Source organism: Cyclopterus lumpus, chromosome 21 (assembly GCF_009769545.1).
Source record: "Cyclopterus lumpus isolate fCycLum1 chromosome 21, fCycLum1.pri, whole genome shotgun sequence".
NCBI classification, from domain to species: domain Eukaryota; kingdom Metazoa; phylum Chordata; class Actinopteri; order Perciformes; family Cyclopteridae; genus Cyclopterus; species Cyclopterus lumpus.
This window is the reverse complement of record NC_046986.1, coordinates 3,571,411-3,588,910: the sequence shown is the minus strand read 5'-3', so window position 1 is coordinate 3,588,910 and position 17,500 is coordinate 3,571,411. Positions and strand designations below refer to the sequence as shown.

General features: G+C 43.3%; 1 protein-coding gene across 1 annotated transcript in view; it reads right to left on the bottom strand.

Moving 5' to 3' along the window:
- Positions 1-17,500, bottom strand: part of kalrna (kalirin RhoGEF kinase a) — a 103,764-nt gene that overhangs the window by 64,460 nt on the left and 21,804 nt on the right. The window contains exons 2-11 of the mRNA XM_034561730.1: positions 11,949-12,023; positions 9,754-9,868; positions 7,875-8,067; positions 6,425-6,598; positions 6,216-6,299; positions 5,903-6,034; positions 4,783-4,905; positions 3,518-3,640; positions 2,366-2,557; positions 42-173 (exon numbers count right to left, since the gene is read on the bottom strand). Coding sequence (XP_034417621.1) covers positions 42-173; positions 2,366-2,557; positions 3,518-3,640; positions 4,783-4,905; positions 5,903-6,034; positions 6,216-6,299; positions 6,425-6,598; positions 7,875-8,067; positions 9,754-9,868; positions 11,949-12,023 — 1,343 coding nt within the window. The remainder of the gene's footprint in view (positions 1-41; positions 174-2,365; positions 2,558-3,517; positions 3,641-4,782; positions 4,906-5,902; positions 6,035-6,215; positions 6,300-6,424; positions 6,599-7,874; positions 8,068-9,753; positions 9,869-11,948; positions 12,024-17,500) is intronic.

Below are 17,500 nucleotides of genomic sequence, written 5' to 3'. Positions count from 1 at the left end.
ACGGGGTGACATTAAACTCGGCGTGGAGTGCATCGCCGTACCTCGGTGTAGGCCTGGGTGACCTGCTCGTACAGGCTCTGGTGGCGGTGGATGGCGATCTCCAGCTCCTGCATCTCCGACGGCAGCCCCCCCTCGTTGCAGACCTTGCACCAGGCCTCCACCTCCGACAGGAACTGAGAGGGGCGACACAGAGGGAGTCAAAGCACATGGGCATTATACTGTAACCCCGCCCCCAACACGTCACAGAGGCCACACCCACCTCTCATACGTAAGAGCGAGACACTCAGACTGAAGGAGTTCTTTAGCCTCGTTTCTATTGTCGCTTTAGTGTCCCCGAGTTATTGTTTGGGTATTTTTGTCGTTATTTTTTTTGTTGTGCCTTTTTTTTTTTTTGTGGCTATCTTGAGTCTCGTCGCTTTGTGTCTATGTGGTCATTGTGAGTCTCTTTGAGTGACATTTTGTAGGTGATGGACAGGTCATCCATCCAGAGGGGGTGGGGGGCCCCTTCAGTCATCCATCCAGAAGGTGGGGGGCTCCTTCAGTCATCCATCCAAAAGGTGTGGGGGGCCCCTTCAGTCATCCATCCAGAGGGGGTGGGGGGCCCCTTCAGTCATCCATCCAGAGGGTGTGGGGGGCTCCTTCAGTCATCCATCCAGAGGGGGTGGGGGGCCCCTTCAGTCATCCATCCAGAGGGGGTGGGGGGCCCCTTCAGTCATCCATCCAGAGGGGGTGGGGGGCTCCTTCAGTCATCCATCCAGAGGGGGTGGGGGGGTCCCCTTCAGTCATCCATCCAGAAGGTGTGGGGGGGTCCCCTTCAGTCATCCATCCAGGGGATGTGGGGGGCCCCTTCAGTCATCCATCCAGAGGGGGTGGGGGCCCCCTTCAATCATCCATCCAGGGTGTGGGGGGCCCCTTCAGTCATTCATCCAGAGGGTGTGGGGGGCCCCTTCAGTCATCCATCCAGAGGGGTTGGGGGGCCCCTCCATCCAGAGGGGGTGGGGGCCCCTTCAGTCATCCATCCAGAGGGGGTGGGGGCCCCCTTCAATCATCCATCCAGGGTGTGGGGGGCCCCTTCAGTCATTCATCCAGGGTGTGGGGGGCCCCTTCAGTCATTCATCCAGAGGGTGTGGGGGGCCCCTTCAGTCATCCATCCAGAGGGGGTGGGGGGCCCCTCCATCCAGAGGGGGTGGGGGCCCCTTCAGTCATCCATCCAGAGGGGTTGGGGGGGCCCCTTCAGTCATCCATCCAGGGTGTGGGGGGCCCCTTCAGTCATCCATCCAGAGGGTGTGGGGGGCCCCTTCAGTCATCCATCCAGAGGGTGGGGGGCCCCTTCAGTCATCCATCCAGGGTGTGGGGGGCCCCTTCAGTCATCCATCCAGGGTGTGGGGGGCCCCTTCAGTCATCCATCCAGGGTGTGGGGGGGCCCCTACAGTCATCCATCCATGTCTCACACCAGAGTATCCATCCAGAGTGAGATATCTCAATGCAGGCCGGACTGCGATGACATTTAATGTCAACGTTATCATCATTGTCCCTCATGGGATGAATTATTATTATTATTATATTGTATTGGAAAACGATGACACGGTACGTTGTGAGTCGGCTTTTCCTCAAGATCCCCATCCCAAAAAATTGGAAATATTTGTTTTAACTTTTTAGTATGTTTCTATATTTATTTGTACTAAAATAATGAAGATAAAAACATCTTCTGCATTGAGGGAGAGGGAGAGGGTGTAATATATCTGCTGTAAGTTGTTGTAATTTGCATGTCAACATTATGGATGAAGCTCGGAAGCTTTAATAAACTATTCTGCACAATTCATCCCGGAATTCATTAATGAACTTAGAAAAAAAAAACTAAAATATCAATTTCGTGGTGAATTCTTGAGTCGCGCCCCAAAACATGTGTTTTGTTGTTGTTGTGAGGCACGAAACGCTAATCGGAAGAATCAAAAGTGGTCGAATTGTGCCAAATTTGAGGGAAATTCTTTTGTTTTCCTGAGATGCAACACATGCTCACCTACGTGTCATTTCCTAACCGAGGACCGCCTTCTCATCTCTCTGGAAACCACTCGGTTTTCTTTCCACACTCTAATTCTCTCTTTAGTTTTGCCAGTTTGCTTCTTTCATCCCGACACAGTTTTCATCACTCTCTCTCTCTCTCTCTCTCTCTCTCATCTCTCAAAATGTACACTTGTAGCTAATGTGAAGGGCCCAGCAGGAATCAAACTGGGCCCATCTGTTGCCATGTCAACCTTCCAAGAATCAAGCGGCGGAGCAGTTTTAATGTATTAAATATAAATCGGACACTAAAAGAAAATTGCGACATTTGCATTTTGCATTGCGGCCGTCGCCCGGGTCTCACCTGTTCGGCCTTCTGGTGGAAGACGGACGACATGGCGAGGATGGTGGAGCGCTCGTCCAGAGCGGCGGCGAAGCCCTTCCAGTCCAGGTCCAGCTGACTGGAGATCTGCTTGATCTGGGTGGAGGCGTAGTGGCCGGCCTCCGCCAGGCGGCTCGCCACCGACATGATTCTGTTGATGTTCACGTAGGCGTTCTGGGAGTCGAGGAGGAAAAAATAACGTGAACAAAGCGGTCTGATGCTCTAAGTTTGATTATCGTTAGAGTAAAATACTGCATGAAAAAACTCATATGTACGAGGCTGTTAGAGAGTTGTTTTCAGAATACTCTTTTTAAAAATCCTGAACTATGCAAAAGAATATATATATATATATATATATATATATATATATATATATATATATATATATATATATATATACACATACACACATAAATAATTATATATATTTATATATATATATATTTGTATATATAAATAAATATATATATATTTAAAAAAAAAAAAAAAAAAAATATATATATATATATATATAATAAAAAAAAAATATATATATATATACAATAAAAAAAAATATATATTAAAAAATATATATATATATATATACACATAAAAATAAATATATATATATATATATATATATATATATATATATATATATATATAGAGAGAGAGAGAGAGAGAGAGATAAATGGTGTCTTAAACTTCTGTACTAAATTAAGAATAAACAGAATGCTATTTTAATAAGGTTAAAGAAATAAAAGAAATAATATAAAAGAGTACACATGACATAAAATGGAAAATAATATATTATAATAATAATTTGTTTTAAATGTCCTCATATTTGCAGCATATTCATCAATAAACACTGCAGCAATGAAACATGTCCATTCTTAAAAATGTATTTAAGACAAAAATATATATATTTTGCTTTGAGTCCTCTCTCTAGCTGCCGTGTAGTTTCCACTATACTTCAGAGCTTTCTTCTCATCTGAAGCCGCTGCACTAAGTCAAGGTCGTGACCCCATACAGGTGAGCCGGCCCAGAGCCGTGTGTCCATCCTGCAGGTAAAACCTGCTCCTCATCTCTGCTCTCTCGGTGATCTACGGTGATGCAATGTGAGGATTACGGCTTCGATGACATTACAGCAGCTACCATGGAGTTCATGGCAAAGTGGTTGTGTTGCGTCTGCAGCTCCACGGCGTGCTGGTAGCCTCGGCCGATCTCCGTGTGACTCTGCAGGAACAGTTCCTTGTTGTGGCTGATCCAGTCAAACATCTGCACACACACACACACACACACACACAGCATTAATAAACATTGCGAAGCACATTCAAAGAATCTTTTAATTGATCGGACCGCTCTCATCACCAGACCCCGTTTTTTTTTACGTGAGCCTTTTTTGCATGTTGCGTTTGAAGCTGATTCGTACAGGAGTTGAAGACATTACGTCTGGCATCGTTCGAGCAGCTGCCCGGACTAATTGTGCGTCTGCCATAGAAGTCGTGGAGAGCAAAAAAAACGTTGCCATAACTGAGAGAAACCGTGACGTAAACACGACCCAGGCCGTAAACAAACAAAGGGATTTTCCTTTAAAGTGGCAATAAACAGGTTTCTCTTGTGCTCTAACTTATGATTATGAAGAGATCGTCTCTGCATACGTATTCGCTTTCACTCCATTGACCAATGAGACAAGCGCCTTTTTTTCCCCGGTAGCAAGCGGTAGCTAACGGTAGCTAACGGTAGCTAACGGTAGCTATCCCCGGCTACCGATGAGTCTGAATGTACGTTCATTTTCTCTTTCCTGACAGCTGATCAGGGTAAAGCCTCAAATCAATCTCCGCTGACAGATGGAGGCCGGACGTTGGCACCGCGCGGTTACCATGGCTACCACATCACCCCCTTTTTTCTCCGGCTCTTGAGTGTTCCCCCCCCCCCCGCATGACAACACCGACCAGCACAAAACTGTTTTCTTTTCTTTTTCCTCTCTTGTTTGCTTTACAGTAAATATTCACTGCTCCTGCATGTGGATTTCTGAGTGGAACGGCACACCGGGTTTCGGCTGACGCCCGTCTGTGTATCCCATCCACAACACTTTGGGTTCTACCAAACACATGCAGCTCAGTACAGAGGCGGGGGGCTACAGGTTGACATCATAACTGGTGATGTATTGGTTTGTATTAGGTGTGCAGACATCAGCAACCTCAGTGATCAGTCCAGCAGTAATGTATTTTATTTTACAGTATTTCTATAGCTAACCGCGTTCCTCTGTTTAGAGAAACAGGCCAATTCATTCGGTTCAGTGAGGAGCTTTTCCGGAGACCTTCACGGCGACACCGATGTGGGGGGAAAAAACACATTTTTCTCTGTGTGGATATTTTGGGCTCACTTAGTGACATCACGCTCCGAGTATGACTCACCTTCTCGGCGTCCTGTTCGAACAGACGGAGCTGGAAGCACTGGTCCAGCTTCAGCTTCCTGACGTGCCACATCTGATGGAGATGCTGCCTCGTGGAGTGAAGCTTATCCAGCAGGCTGGCCACCTGGGGAACGAAATAAAAAGAGAATTAGGAACCGTTAAGATGACGTTTCTAACGACGTTTTCCATCCATTTGGAGTGCAACGTGTTTAATCGGGAGAAAATTCTCAAAATGTATGTTTTGCTAATCCGAAATGTACAGTAAAGGGTTACTTCAGTATTTATCCGCCCCATTACTCCATGTTTCTGTATCTAAGTGACTAACAGGGACACACATTCTCGTAATTGGTCCAGTATTGAAGGAGTGGGTCGTTTGAGAACATGCGTTGTCAGGTTATGCCTGAAAAGTATATCTATAAATTGTCTCTGGTATACAATCATATACAATATTCATATTAATGTATTTTTTTTCCATTTGCAATGCACAATGTGCTTCGTGCAAACATCCTGTGCAACGAAACTCGCTGTGCTCTTTCACTGCTTTTCCTGTGGAGTTCTCCGGCTAACGAGCCGACATGTGGCGAGCGCCTGCCCTCAGCGCTAATGAGGGACGGTAACGAGCTGTGGGCCCTTTACCAGGTGAGCGAAGAATGAGACGAGGCATTGTGTTATGGCTGGCTTTTGGTGTTCCGCTGGTTTTAATGATGGACATGCAGAACTTTGGTATGAGCGTCACTTTGTTAAATCATTGGGATTAATTCTCAAAATTGGTAAAAGTGGCTGTCCTATCCTGTATGGCGTTGGCTCTGGTTACATTGTGTTTGGTATTTACTGCTATGCTTCCTAGTGAGAGTAAATCTCAACTTTGTTCTTAATATTTCAGCAATACAAATGGCTATTTGAAAGTGTATGTGCGAATGTAATGTTCCTCTGTATATCTGACAATAGGCTTCAAAGCATCTGCAGATACAGAATGCAAAAAAAAAAATCTATTTTTCTTACAATTTAGAAGCTTTTTCAATAGTTTTGTTGTTTCAGCATGGGCCTGTTTGGAGGGCCTTTTCCCCAAACTGTATTGAGATTAAATGGATACGGCGTCTCTTCAGCCGGAGGGAGTTTACCTTGGGCACCAAGCTCTGGAAGTCAGCAGAGCCTGAGATGCAGTTCCTCCCTGAAAACCCTTCACTAGATCGGATACACTGCAGCAACCTCTGGCCTTCCCGGTCCAACTCCTCCACCGGTGCCTTCAACACCTACAGGAGAGAATCGAACAGGACTTTAGTGTCCGGACATGATTCAAAGTTGTGTGCAATGATGAGACAACTAATGTTTCCCTCAGAGCTTCGCTAGCTCCAACCCAGCTAATGCAAATGCAACTCATTTCTTTAGATTTCTACAGTTTGTATCAGACTCTCCTGACACTAGCTCGCTGACCTTTTTCTTCAGCTGTGTGTGCTCATCTATTAACCGACGAGATCCCTCCACATCTGCAGGAAACTCCTTCTTGGACTGAAGCTCCTGCAACACAGAGTTTACAACTTTTTCATATTGGCATGAACTGTTCCTTTCATCCTTTTAAACCTTCCATCCATCCATCCACCTTTCCCTTGATTGACCATTCATTCATCTGCCCATCCCCTGACCTGCAGGTCTTCCAGTCTGGACAGAAGGTGAACCGCATTGGACATGAACTCCTCCAGAGAGACTCTCAGCTCCATCCACTCCTCGTGGTTGTAGTCCAGAGAGCCTTCAAAGTCGTCCGTCAGCTGGGAGGGGTCCACCAGTTTGGCCAGGCCTTCAACTGACACCATGCTGGTCTAGTGAACAGAAATATCAAAATGTATGTTGTTGTTTTTAGCAGTGATGGATCAGACACAAAAAAATGGCATGGGAAGGAAGCAGTGGAAACTAGGAAACAGATATTATTAAGAGACAATCCCCCTTATGTTAAGCAGTATCTAGCACATAGCAAATGAGCAAAGGGAAAGTAAGCTATTAAGTCCAACATTGGTAACAAAAGAGAGCTACTATTGTGATACTGCTACTGTGGAGAACAGTCTTTAATTATGTAAAACACCTGTTAAGTGAATTGTTAGCTAACGTTAATCAAACAGATTCACATGTTGAGTGAATTGTTAGCTAACGTTAATCAAACAGATTCACATGTTGAGTGAATTGTTAGCTAACGTTAATCAAACAGATTCACCTGTTGAGTGAATTGTTCGCTAACGTTAATCAAACAGATTCACATGTTGAGTGAATTGTTAGCTAAGGTTAACCAAACAGATTCACCTGTTGAGTGAATTGTTCGCTAACGTTAACCAAACAGATTCACCTGTTGAGTGAATTGTTAGCTAACGTTAACCAAACTGATTCACATGTTGAGTGAATTATTTAGCTAACGTTAACCAAACAGATTCACATGTTGAGTGAATTGTTAGCTAACGTTAATCAAACAGATTCACCTGTTGAGTGAATTATTAGCTAACGTTAATCAAACAGATTCACATGTTGAGTGAATTATTTAGCTAACGTTAACCAAACAGATTCACATGTTGAGTGAATTGTTAGCTAACGTTAACCAAACAGATTCACCTGTTGAGTGAATTGTTAGCTAATGTTAACCAAACAGATTCACCTGTTGAGTGAATTGTTAGCTAACGTTAATCAAACAGATTCACATGTTGAGTGAATTGTTAGCTAACGTTAACCAAACTGTTTCACCTGTTGAGTGAATTGTTAGCTAACGTTAACCAAACAGATTCACCTGTTGAGTGAATTGTTAGCTAACATTAACCAAACTGTTTCACCTGTGAATTGTTAGCTAACTGAAGCCAAAAAATAATGTGTACATCTTTCTTAAAAAAGGTTTTCGGGGGATTAAAAAAATAAAGATGTAATGATTTTAGTACACGAGACGTAAAAACGTTGAATGTACCGAGAGTTCTTTTATGTTAACTTCCTGCATTTAGCACACAATCCTTTCCCAGTGAGGATCATCGAAGGTGAGTATTATATTGTCAAAAAATAAATAAACTGAAATCTGAAGTGAGACTGCGATGGATGAAACACTCATCCAAGAAGCCCGCTGACCTCGAAGGAGAACTTCGCACTGCCGAAGTTCGTCTTCTGTTTCTGCCAGAAGTTGTCCGGCTTGATGATGAGCGCCACGCAGATCTCGGCCGGGAAGAACTCCTGCAGCGTCTTCAGCAGAGGCTTGATCAGCTCCCACTTGGAGCCGCGCATGTCGATGATGACGGTAAAACCACGTTTACACACATCCTCGCTGACGGCAGAGGCAGAATCGAGGAGACAGGAGACAAGACAATGGAGAAGTTCATATAAGAAATGGTAGAGAAGAGAGAAATCAATGCACGACGCTCGCTTAATCCTCGACATTCGTCAGGCGGTTTACACCAGACTAATTACTTGGAGAGACCTTCAGGGAACCAGTCTAAGCAGTCGTCTACAGGGACACAGCCAAGGCCTCGAGCTTGCTCACTAATATGTACTTACTGAAATAGGATTATTTATTTCTCAGGCTATGCCATTCGGTAAGTAAATTAGAAACTATTTCTTGACCGGGAACACTGACTTCCTGCAGTGTCTACGGTTTCCAGTCTTAATGTAATACTGAGCCGACTGGATGCACTCACCTTAGTCTTATATTTACAGTTACGAGAGTGGCGTCGACATTTTCATCAAAAAAACACGAGCAGATCCCCCCCCAAAAAAAGGCCCCACATCATTTACATCCCCTCGTCAAATTAATTCACATGTGGTACAGATCAGTCCCCTGAAAGCAAAGGGAACGCAATCGAAATATACATATTTACATATCTGTTCTGGGCCGGCGTTCGCATTGGGCTATGTAAATAAATGTGAAGTGAAGACAACAGAATGCCTTCCAGATGGCGATTTGGCCGCACTTGTTGAACGTTAAATTCATGTGTGCGCGTGGGTTGTGTAAATTGTATGCAACATATATTCGCCTCTGTAAATATGTAAACAAATTAGACAAAGGGTGGGGGGGGGGTTTAGAAATGGGAGTCAATTGGTAATGCATTTTAGTTTAAGAAGGTTTAATCAAAACAACATGATAGGACAACAGTTATAAACTGAGGACCAGAAGCTGCTCGGAAACCAGTACAGAGAGCCAGATGTGTCTACTGGAGTCTAATGGGCCTTCAATTCATCTACTGCTGATTGGAGGGTAAAAAAAATATACTGGAATGACTTCATATCCACACACACACACACACACACACACACACAACCTCTATTAATAAAAAAAAAAAAATTCAACAAAAAAAGCACATCATTACATTCCGCCCTCGGGGAAGCACAAACTTCCCTCGTCGCCATGGAAACAGCAGCTCGATTAGCAGGCGCAATCAGAGCCTTATCAAATGATAATGCACATTTTCGGGGTTTACTTTGCTCTCAGCCAGGTGGATGTTTTAACATTCACATCTCTCCCCAGCCGCCGCTGCATTCAAGGACACTCTTTGACATCTGATTATTTATTCAGCTGACGCACAAACATTTTTTTTTTTTTAAAAAGGAGGCGAGCACCCGGAACTGGTCCGTGACTGATCAGCTTTCTGTCGACCAGCTCGCTCCGTGCAACATCCTCCTCAGCCTGTGGTGAGGGGGCAGCAGGATTAAATGGACTCCCGAGTGAAGTGTGACAGACTCGCCGCCGTCCGCCGCCAACACTGCAGCTCTCATGCCGATGCAAATCAAACGCTGCTCTCGGTCCGCTGCTGGGATGTCGTGAAGAAAGGGGCCGTTTGATTTTCCACAGCCTGGCTATCACCCAGACCCCTCCACATGCACTCCAACCCTGCCAGCGCTCCCTTCTGAGGCGCCTAGTTTAACTACATCGTCCTGAATAACGAGGTTAAACAAAGCTAACACTGAAAATAGATACGGGTAGAGTAACATGTGTGTGTGATGTAAATGTGTGTACCTGGGGACAGTAGAAAGGTAGGTCACCAGCCTCCTCAGGTCCTCCTGTTTTATTCGGTCGTGGTTGCTCCGGGCAGGAACTGTCAGGATGGGTCCGCCTCTTTTATCTCGCCCGCCTGAGCGCGCAAAAACACAACAAGACGTTCAATGTTTAGAAAAACGCACTCCTATGTTCATTTCACATAAACAATCAGCGCCGGTCGTGCAACGTGGTGGCGGGGTATGATAGTCGTCGTGGTAGCATTCAGAATAATCCGCTGTGGGAGCAGTTTTAACAGCAGTAGTATATTCTGGGATGGATTACTGAACAGGGCCCCAGGGCCCCAAAGCGTCCGCACTATCTCCATGTTTACGAGATGTACATCAGGATGACAAATGAAGCAACCCGTTGAGATTAATTCTACTCCTCCGTCGTCCCAAAGGAGTACCACCGGCGCTAATCTGCTCTTCCTTTACACTAATATCCTAAATATCTCCGCGTCCGTAACATAACTCCCCCATTACGGGGCCACGTCGGCCCGGGAAACACACTTTTTTTCCAAAAAAATGCACCCCCCCCCCCCCCCCCCACACACACACACACACACGAAAGTCATCCGAAATGCAACCTCTCCCCCGTCTGTGATAAATTACGTGAGTGGAGATGTTTTCGTTAGATTAATGTAAGAAACACAAACCGCACTGTTTATGAAACTGCTGCTCAGTCGTGGAAAACAGGGTTTGTGTGTTTGAGCGTGTGATTTCGGGAGGCGGGCGCGCTGCCGTAATCTCGGGAGGAATCTCGATGACGGATCGTTGTTGGCACTCGGGTCTTTTAACATCGCTCTCTCTCTCTCTCTCTCTCTCTCTCTGCGCATCTCAAGGTCTCTCTCTCTTTTCTAATTCAGAGTTACTTTTTCACCGGGACAAAAAAGGATTGAACGAACGAAGCAGAACTGATAACATGTTGAAACGGTATTTAAACTTTGTTTATGGAAGAAAATAATAGTCCTTTTCAATACTGCAGTGCAATATACCAAGGTTTATAATACATTATTACATACTGCAGTGGTTATTACAAATGGAAGGAGTTGCACTTTCTTTCTCTGCATTATGTAAAAACATAACACTATGTCACATCAAACAAAATGGACGTCGTCATCGGCAACAAAACGTGTAGAACGAAGAACAATTCGTACATTTTTTATGCATTCAAGCACAAAATAAATGTTTACATTTTTATTTTTTTTTTATGTAGATTATGTTTGATTGGTCAAAACTACATGAAGATGGAATTAGTTTTTTTTTACATAAAGCATGCATTTTAATTTTAATTTTAATGAAGAAAGTGGCTAAACTTGACCATTGCAATCACGTAATAATGTATATCAAAATGGGATAAAGTATATTAAATATTGCATTCAAATTGTTTATTAAAAAGATGTAGGTGTTATTACAATAATAAAAGTTGTCTGTTTCAGATCTAGTCTAAAAACGTTGGACTCCTAATGGCCTCGACCGCAGCAACAAGGAAAAGTTTCAAAATAAAAGCACAAAAACACTGAACAATATATTCAAAATTTTTTTTTTAGAAATCTTTGCTTGGGTGCATTTTTAAGAAGTGCATCTGTAATATTTTCGATGTGTACGATATTTTTGGTCGCGTTATGCCACATCTTGTTTGTTCAGAATCGAAACGCATCACACGGCCGAGTGCGAAGTGGTTTGATTCTGTGTGTGAAAGCGTTGGTGTGTCTGCTTTCCCTGTTTGTTTTGGCACGCGGTCATCTGCAGCGCCTGTTGGAGGCGTGGGGGGGGGTGGGGGAGTGTGTGTGTGTGTGTGTGTGTGTGTGTGTGTGTGTGTGTGGGGGGGGGTTTCACATAAGTCATGTTCAGGGTGTGAAGGGCCTGTGATGAATTTCCCTGCCCGTTTCCTGTCGCAGGAGGAGGTGTGCCGGTCTAGGTCCAGACATCAGTGATCTCTTCTGCAGTCCTGGCGGTTTAACGGCTGACACGGTGCTATTGAGTATGACGGGTGGGTTCATTGAAGGGGGGGCGGGGGGGGGGGGTCATGTCCACAATGTTGGGTGAGCTCTAAATTGTTGTGACTGTGGTCTGTATGCAGACTTGTCTTGGACGAGGCCGTGGCCCTTGAGGTGTTTGACAGTTGGGGGTTTCCTGGTTTTTGGGGATTTAAGCACACTGACTGACGCTCACCTGACACGAAGGCTACTTTCTCCTTTAACACAGGAAGGACGTCCGACGCCTTGATGCCTTCAGTCCTCAGTGACCCTGGATAGAGACAAAGAGAGAGAGAGAGAAACAGTGGAGCTTTTAGTATTAATCCCATTATCAGATCAACATTCCTGTGAGAGAGAACACACCCACCTCTATGTTTTTGCGTGTGTGTGTACTTTGCTTTAACATACTGTAAAAAACCCAGGGCCCCAAAGAGTCAGGTGACGACCCCTTGTTAAAATGTGACCCCTTGTGACCCCTACTCGAAATGAAAACACAAAGCAACTACAAAGAGACACAAAATGACTACAAAGAGACACAAAATGACTACAAAGAGACACAAAACTACTACAAAGAGACACAAAATGACTACAAAGAGACACACAATTACTACAAAGAGACACAAAATGACTACAAAGAGACACAAAACGACTACAGTGACACAAAAATAATACAAAGTGACACAAAACAACTACAAAGAGACACACAATTACTACAAAGAGACACACAATTACTACAAAGAGACACACAATTACTACAAAGAGACACAAAATGACTACAAAGAGACACAAAACGACTACAAAGTGACCCAAAAATAATACAAAGTGACACAAAACGACTACAAAGAGACACACAATTACTACAAAGAGACACAAAATGACTACAAAGAGACACAAAATGACTACAAAGAGACACAATGCAACTACAAAGAGACTCAAAACAACTATGAAAAGGGGCAAAAGAACCACAAAAACATCAAATACAACAAAAATACTAAAAAGTACTTAAAAGAGACACAAAACAACTACAAAGAAACTCAAAATGACTACAAAGAGACACAAAGCATCTACAAAGAGACTCAAAATTACAAGAAAAATGGGAGAGACCACGGACAGAAATAGCTACAAAAAGACCAAAACAAATTGACAATAAACAAACTACAAAGAGACACAAAACCACAGAGAGACGTGTGACAACTACAAAAACACGTCTGCATGTAGAGAAATAAGAGTTCATCTTCATTCTCCCATCCTCTCTCTCTCTCCCTCTCTCTCTCTCTCCCTCTCTCTCAGTTCATGTGGTCAGCCGTCTGTCATGTTATGAAATCGTTCTCTCCCTCATTCTCATGTATGCTCTCTCTACCCCATCGCCTCTCTCTCTCTCTCTCTCTCTCTCTCTCTCTCTCTCTCTCTGTAGAAATACAGGCTCAAATGTCCATGTCATGCTGTGTGTGTATGTGCATGTGATACACTGCTCTGACTGCAAAACACACACACACACACACACTCACACTCACAAGGGCGGTTCAAGAAAACGCCACGTTGAGAACGTCAAGTCGGCAAAAATCTATCTCACGACACCGAAAGAAAGATGGAAGTAAAAATCTGTGTTTTAAAGCGCTAACGTCAACAAAAAAGTTTGGAAAGAGAATTGTTGATATATATATATACACGCAGTATTTGTATCGACCCGTTTCTGAATGGATTACGGGCGATTTGATTGGAAAGTGGAGAACTTTTGACGGACGCGTGACATCGGATCGCTCCAGAGGTCGTTCTCAACACACGTGACCAATCAGAGCCGTCCGCGGCTTAGCGACTGAGCGATTAGTCACGTTCATCGACGTGGTCCAAGGTTAATGATCTAAATTGATCAGTTTTATGTTGGCTCATGTAACGGCTCTACAGAAACGGTATTGATGGATCGTATTCAGGTGCTCAGCCGCGTTTAAAGGATTATTTATCACAATGTTTAGCTTCCTAATCACAAATTATCTGTACGTGTATAAATAGAAAGAGACGTCATTTTGCACGATACCGTTTTAATAACAATTCTTCGTCTTTCGTACGCTTGCGATGACGTCATCACTTTGCATCACGTGATGTCACGAAACTATCATCACCTTTGCACTCTGCTCATAAACATTATGATGTGTTTGAATGTATGAGTTGTGTTGAGAAATATTTCGGGAAAAATACCGTTGAAGCTTCATTAAAAGTACATGTTTTATTTTCTTTATTCATGACTACATTTTCAATGCTTTTATCATTTATCATGGTTCATTTACTTACATAATTTTTTTTTAAGGTTGTACAGATTTAAGTTTTAACTTGTTCATGTTTCATGACGTTGACTGATGTTAATGAATGGATCTAAAAAGCATATAAAAATACACACACAAAAAAGAGTTTTTTTCTGCTGACGTGTCGAAGCTAGAAGAACACCTGCTTTTATATTAAACTAAATGATTTGCATAGAAAAACAAATTGGTGTTCCAGGAAATGAAAGAAAGAACACACAGAGAGAGAGAGAGAGACAGCAGAGGAAGTGATTGAGAGTGTGGACGGAGTGAGACTCGTCTGTCCATTACTGTTGAGAGGAAACAGCTTTTGTATTTTTAACACACACACACACACGCACACACACACACACTCACACAACCTTGGAGGCTGTATACAAGATCGTCTGCACTGAGAGGTGTTTCATATAGTTTATCCATCCCAGACTTACAATCAAATTATTCTCCGTTTATGAAGAAAAATTAATGAAAATTCTTCTGCTGTGATAATTTTGTGATGATTCGATTTTGAGATAAAAAAAAAAAATTATTTTGGAATCTTCATTGCTTTCTTTCTCTGTAACCGTTGTGTTGCTAACCAGGAAAAAAAGGAGATAGAGAGGATTATGCAAATAGTTACAACTGTCAATAAAGGGCACAAAAAGCACACTCCCACACACACAAACACACAGTTGTTTTGGCCACTTAGCACAACATTACATTAAGTTACATTCATCCCTATTGCAATTATTATCCTAACTTTAACCATAACCACCATATAAACACCAAAAACCAAGACCTAACGGATAAAATGTAGTGGTTTACATTGTGGGGACCATCTTTAAAAGGTCCCCACACTGTGAGTGTGTGAACAGACTTTCGACCCCACAACACACATAAACACACTCGCAAAACACACACTCGCCTCAGTGGCCTTGAAACAACGTGCCAATGATCAATAAACTGCAAGACAAAAATTGCAGAGAGAAAGGGATACAGACAACGTCTGAATATATTATGCAATACAAGTCCCGCCCCCTTGAATGCAGATTTGGCCAATCATAGTGTAGCTTCGGTCAGTTCCGACCAGCAACTAGTCATGGTTTAATGTTGCGTAATAGCGATACTTGGAGACGATGGAGGGAGATATAAGTTTCTAAAATGTTACGTTGTACTTAAAAACCTAACAACAACATTGCACTGTAGTACATCATTAACTAGCGTATAACAATACTTATTCCTCCATAGTAGCAGCAGGGGGGCGGGGCTTAGCGAAGGATTCGATTACGATTCTAACAAAATGTGGAAAGACTCTTGACTCTCAAAGTCAATTGGAAGACTTTCGCGGTCGTCATCCAGCTCCACCTTCAGAAAACTAACTGGATCCCGACGGCTCAGGCGGCTCTGAGGATCAGACAGGAAGTGGACGCTCCAAAGTCCTCATTTCCTGCAAACTACCAGCTCATGTCGGCATAACCGCCCATGGACACCTCTCCACACAATGTGAAAATACATAGTCGTCATGGTCTAATTGGGTCATTCTGTCAAGTAGATTTTTAATTGTTTGCGATTTGTAAATTGCGCAATTAAAAAAATGATAACAGCGCAACGTTTTTTTTTTTCCCGAGACTAGACTTTCAGCGCCAGCTGTGCACAATATTGTCCTACTTATCACCTTCTGCCAGCAGTCACTGCATTACTCATAAAGCATTGCAACAGCGGGAGCTCCATCATGTTCTGGTTTGTTCATTAGGTGCTATAAAATGACGCTGATGCACACAGCTGCTGCTGATATTAACTCATCACTTCCTAAATATACTTTATATTACACGGCTGAAGAATACAGTTGCCCTTTATTGTGAAACTACCTCGAGCCCGTTTGGTTAACGTTAACAATCTGGATTTGGAATGTAGTTTTATCCTTGTAAAGAAGGAGTGGAGACAAATAAATAAACAACAGGGGCTGTTTCATTTTTATGAACAACAGTGACCTTTAAGCACCTGGACTGAACCAAATCCTGTCCCAGGAGGTCTGTAGTTTGGTTTTGGAGGAGAAAAAAAGAAAGGTTGAGACACATAAATATGGTCCGATCAAAAGCTCAAAAGACTCTTGAATATGTAATAAAGAAGAGTAAGAACTGTGGACACACAGGGCAGCACAGCTGCTGCTGTAATGGTCTGCATCCACAACAGTAAACAAGCCTGATAATGGACCAGTAGCGAGTGACCAATCTGTCCCATTAACTACATTTTTGCCAGCTGCTTATTTAAGGTTTGTTTTATGTTGATCAAAGAAATATGACTTCCAAAAGAACTGGGCCCTTTTTCTCGTACGTGGTTCAACTAAGTCGATCAAATGTCCTATTAGCCAGCTTAAGTTAACACGATGATTGAAATCAGGCTATCCCGGTTTCTCAAAGGCTCAAACCATCTCGTTAATTGGAACCAGACTTCAGTACTCAGGATAATTGGGTGCGCGTCGATCACTGAAAACATGATTTTCTAACAGCACAAAGGAGGCAAATAAACTCAAAAGGGAGAGCCTCTTTTTTTCTCCGCTGACGAGCAGGAGATGATCATGAACGTATATGAGGAATTCCAGACCATAATCATGGAACATCTAACACCACCACCACTGTGAGGGCTAGACAAGAAGCATGGCAACATATCAGACAAGCTAAATGCTGCGTTCACATGAATATTCACAACGAGTTTATTCGCCCGACTATTTGTGGTTTATTCATTCAATTCATTCACTTCACTCGCGCTGGAGAGGGGGCGTGGCTTATCTCTGTGGAAACAGTTATAACTTCCGCCGTCCACCATGGAAGAAATAACCACTATTTCTGCTTTGTACTTGTTGTGGAAATCCCACAAACGTGGGAAAATCAAACCCCCTCGTGTCTTGGTTCATAACATTAATTCATTAATTTTGTCATTGGAAGAAAGCGGAGAATGTAACATCAAGAACGGACAGAGTAAGATATCTCTCTCTCTCTCTCTCTCTCTCTCTCTCTCTCTCTCTCTCTCTCTCTCTCCCTCTCTCTGGTCAAATATTCAAACCAATTTGGGTCTCAGGTATTTAATAACTGTCGTGCATGTTTTTGTTCCTACCTTGGCTTTCCTTTCTGTCTCTCTTACACACACACACACACACACACACACCTTTGATCCATCCAGCATGTGTTTCATCCATCAGAGATGTTCACCACACACACACACACACACACACACACACACACATTCAGCGTGTGTTTGTACAGTAGCAACACAGCAGTGATTACGGCAGCATATGGCCGTTAAACACACAAGACCGAATAACTCGGGGCCGTTGAATTGACTTGACACACATACGCAGAGACATCATCCAGAAGCTCGCAGGGGCATCTGCTAGCCGTCCGTACAGCGATTAACTGACGTTAGCTCCCTGACAGTCTGATAGCAACGGTAGTTAAAGGCATTCAGCTCCTGG